At 40.9% G+C, this 4,278-nt stretch overlaps 1 protein-coding gene across 1 annotated transcript; it reads left to right on the top strand.

The window, feature by feature from the left end:
• Positions 1-2,725: 2,725 nt before the first annotated feature.
• Positions 2,726-3,692, top strand: LOC115628603. Its single transcript, XM_030524787.1, has 5 exons — positions 2,726-2,735; positions 2,783-2,982; positions 3,043-3,133; positions 3,188-3,280; positions 3,347-3,692. Exons 1-5 carry the CDS (start codon positions 2,726-2,728, stop codon positions 3,559-3,561), a joined length of 609 nt encoding a protein of 202 aa, XP_030380647.1. The 3' UTR covers positions 3,562-3,692.
• Positions 3,693-4,278: the final 586 nt, after the last annotated feature.

Genomic DNA, 4,278 nt, shown 5'->3' with positions numbered 1-4,278 from the left:
TTATTTGTCCTTTTGTTATATTCCATCGTTGATCAATCAACTGTTGAGTTATAGCTATTAGTGTAATTTCTACCCAGATTATCCCGTAGTTGTAGCTGATTCCCTTGTTACCAGCACAATGTACTTTTAAAAAGATATCTTAACCAAAAGTCTCATTGACAAAATCCTAGCTGCCTTCGAATCTTCCCAACCCTTCTGTAAAACAGCTTTTAACGATGAACCCTCTAGTAGTGCTGTTTAGGCCCTAAAAATGGCTACAAATGGCAGCACATCCCTCTACTATAGAGAAGAATCAGGGTAGTATTTATTCCCAAATAGCTCTACAACATGCATGGTGAAAAGAAAACAGGACTCTTTAAAAACAACAACAGCTGATTCCCCTAGATCTAAGTGTTATCCCTACAGCGTGGGAATGGGGGGGCGTTCATCACAAGAATGAAATAAGCTTGCACAGCGTACACTTCGAAGGCATCTGTGTTCCTTTTGTGTTTCTAGTTCTTGTAGTCTCTGAGATCTAGGTGTTCATACGGACAGACACGGCTAAGTTCACCCGTCGTGTCACATGCTGATCAACAATATACTTATATACTGGGTGGTTCTGCCTGTTACGTACATTTTTCGCTTTGCACCAGCCTCGTATAATCTAGTTGCTTCCAAATACAGAGTATAATAATATCTCAGAATTGATACTCTGGAACATTAGTATTTTATTCCATATAATCAACTTCAGACTCAATACACTGTCTGCATGGTGGCATTAAAGTTTTGTTTATAAGTTTTAAGTGTCTGTTTGAAGACTCAATTGAGTGGCATCATTTCATTTACTGCAGTCGACTCCGAACAAAGCCAAAATCAATGGCCGCCTGCAGCTGACGAGCGTCTATGGCCATAAATAAAAAACGACGACATCTGAGAGCCTACTGGGCCATGTGAGGCTGCGATCCGGGGCGAAAAGCGCTCGGAAACGGCAACGTCATCGCCATGTGAAAAAATGTATGGCTTGGGCAGGTGAATATTTGGACAGGCGAGTGGGGGGAGGGGGGCGTAGGGTGTGAACAGCAGCTCGATTCGATTGATGCGCGGAGAAAACTTCCGCTGTCGGAAAACTGCTGTGTGCGGCAGCAGTTGAGTTGTCAGGCAAAACAAAAAATTCACGCTTCATGGCATTAACTGAATAAATCATTTAGCTTGTCGATCCCGCTGGAAAGCGCATAAGGTTGGGCAAATAGTTGCGCAACTAAATTCAAAAAACAAATTGTTACGCAAAATTGGCTGAAAAAGAAATCAAAAGCCAGGCAATAGAAACAGCGACCACGTTAGCTTTTAAAAATATGTGAAGGCAGCAATTGTCAATGAATAAAACCTTCTCTTAATCATTTTACTCATAGGTATACAAGTTTGAATATAAATTATCTCCACAATTTGTTTAACCGAAAATATGCCACCACTTTTTATTTGTTTTATCACAGCAACGCCATTGGGGCAAGCTACATGATGCTCCTGGGCAAGGACAACACACCTGTGCCATTTGAGTGCTCGGAAGAAATAGCAAGGTACCAAAAATTACTACAAGAAGTAAGACCGACTTAAGCATTTTGCGGCGTTGGAAATAAAGAATACAGTTTTAGACTGTCTTAAATCTTTTATTTATAGAACTTGTGCAGCATGACAAATCAACAACCTTAGATACACTAAAGCATAGGAAAACAAGTGGAGAAGCTAAAGTCGGGTGTCCTGACTTTGAAATACTCTGTAGCTATGTGCACAATAATTATAGAAATTTTAAGAAATTTAGAAATTGAAAAGAATAAACGAAATTCTAATAATGAAATTTGACCGATTTAGCCTTCTTCGGACTCACGTAATGTATGTATGTCGGCACATATACATAGGAATTTTTAGTGTATCTGTGTGCCTGTCTGTGAGCATGGGTGTCTCTAGCTCTTCTAGTCTCTGAGATCTAAGGTTTATACGAACAAAGTTTGGGATAGTCCCCTATAGGACATAGTTAAGTAAAAGCAGAAAGAACACTTCAACAGCATCGGGCAGAGCTTGGGCAGAGAATACATTTATGGCTATAACTGTCAATTGGTGGCAGATAAGCACTACCTGGATGTAACTGTTGAATACTTGATCTGTCTAGAGCTCAGGGGTACCTGGATACCAAGTTTTGTTATTCTAGCTACTGTACTTGCTGAGATCCTAGCGCTCATGCAAACGACAGACGGACGGATAGATCAATAAATTATATACTCTACGCTCTACTCGAGCCACTCTATCTAAAGCATATACATATATATTTTTAATCAGCATGCCGAGACAAATCGATAGAGACATATCTGTCCATCCGGCTTTCTGAATTAACGTCCAGGCTTGCTGTTTTCCAAGTCCAGGCGTTCTTTCTATGATATAGTTAGATCAGGATATATATGACTTATGGGGTTAGGGATGGGGATAATGCCTTCTACCTATTACACACACAATTTAAGCAACGTTCGGCGCATAATTTAACGCAAACAATGAAACAATGGCGCCCTTGCCAATAGCAATAAATACGTGAAAACAGTGCACGTACTCGTAATAGCCGACAATGTCAAGGTAGAAAAGCCACAGCTAATTTATTTAAAGTTCTTTCATCATTACTCCACCAACAAAAAGTTGTCGAGCATTTACATGACTAGCGAACAGTAGTTGCGACGACTATTATCAAGAATTGAGTGACAGAATGCGACGAGGTAAGATTTATGCCGAATGAAATGTGTATTTTAAATGCATTTTTTAGGCAAATTCAACGAGAAATTTCAAGTGGTCGTGCTGCTGCTCTTTCTGGCCATGCCATCGCTTCAAGTCTTAGGGTTTGAAAATAAATCAGATCAGGCACCAGATAGTGCTGCAGATGACAACAAATCGGTCGAATCGGTGGTTGAGCAACCTATTCCTTGTCCAAAAGTGAATATGATGAAGAACGTTCAGCCGTCCAAGGTACGTCAACTCCATTGTAATTCCATGTAAGACTTATCACCTGGATTCGACTCAACCCAGCTGATGGGCCTTTGGTATGCATATGCGACCACGCCCCTCTCCATTCCGGTTTTCACTCGCCGCTGCTCATCATATAATGTCAGGGATAGTCGTGAGTATGTTGCTGACAGAGTCAGGAGACTCACCTAACTCCATCTCCTTCAAGCCTATTTCAAAACGAACATCCTCTTCACGGACTACAAACATTTTGTGATAACTTATTCCTGCAGGATCGACGACATCACGCAAATGACTGAAAGTAAGTTCAGGAACCATCTGCTCCAAAGATAACATACAAGTATATTCTACACCAAATCTTGTTCAGCGAAAACCCGAATTTTGACGCGCAGTCGAACGCCCCTAAGAAAGTCTTTGGATGAGGCATTGGACGTGCTGAAGGCCAACAATATCGACACATCCAGCTTGAAATGGCTGAGACGCGACGGCTATTGCTTCGAATGGTACCAACTAAAAGTGGAGGTGGGTGTTAGGAAAAAGCAACTGGTTGCGCCCTTCAATCAGCCTGAGGATCTGCGCTAGGAAGCCCGATGACAACATAAATTAATTACATAAATGTTGAATTACTTGAGCATAAATTGCCCACCACTGGGAATGACTTATTGTTTGTGCTTAAGCAAAGGAAAGAAATCGTATAAATTGCAGACATTGAATAATTTGTTATGGCTGCTCGGCCCAATTTCGCCAGCATCCTAATTAGTTTTGGTTTTGCCGTGACTTGACATCTCGACCCACAAATTAATTGCGGGGCTAGTCAAATACTTGTAGTTGCATATGTTCTTACACTCCGCATTCAGCATGACCGCCGCAAAGCACTTATGAAGCCAATGTTGGTCAATGCTGTATGGCCGTAAATGGATGTTACATATGTTACACACTATTGTACATACATACTTGTACACCGCTTTTTAGGGGGCCGGAACGCCTTGGGCTCCACTTCGAGGCGTAGAATTGAAACCTACCATGTGCAGTGGCTGTCTGTGTTGGTTCCAACTAATTGGACATGTCATATGTGTGCTTTTTCTAACCAATTCTTGACTTGGGACCGCGATGTTAGATGTTGTTCAATAGAAAGCAACACTACCATACTCGTGTGTTCTAAAGTTCTATATGGATATATTGCCAAGAACTACTTGTGAATTCTTTCTGCCAACAAACATTGTTCTTTAATTTTGTATTACGTTTTTTGCTATCTTTGAGCAATAAGTAGTGCGAAGTAATACTATTTATTTACAGATT

Source organism: Scaptodrosophila lebanonensis, unplaced genomic scaffold (assembly GCF_003285725.1).
Source record: "Scaptodrosophila lebanonensis strain 11010-0011.00,11010-0021.00 unplaced genomic scaffold, SlebRS2 tig00000118-arrow-arrow-pilon, whole genome shotgun sequence".
NCBI lineage: Eukaryota > Metazoa > Arthropoda > Insecta > Diptera > Drosophilidae > Scaptodrosophila > Scaptodrosophila lebanonensis.
The sequence above is the reverse complement of the archived record's forward strand: the minus strand, read 5'-3'. Positions and strand labels throughout refer to the sequence as shown.

Coding starts and splice junctions, on each gene's coding strand:
- LOC115628603 (XM_030524787.1), top strand. Junction 2,983..3,042: donor AGAACGTTCAGCCGTCCAAG/GTACGTCAACTC, acceptor GACTCAACCCAG/CTGATGGGCCTTTGGTATGC. Junction 3,134..3,187: donor ATATAATGTCAGGGATAGTC/GTGAGTATGTTG, acceptor ATCTCCTTCAAG/CCTATTTCAAAACGAACATC.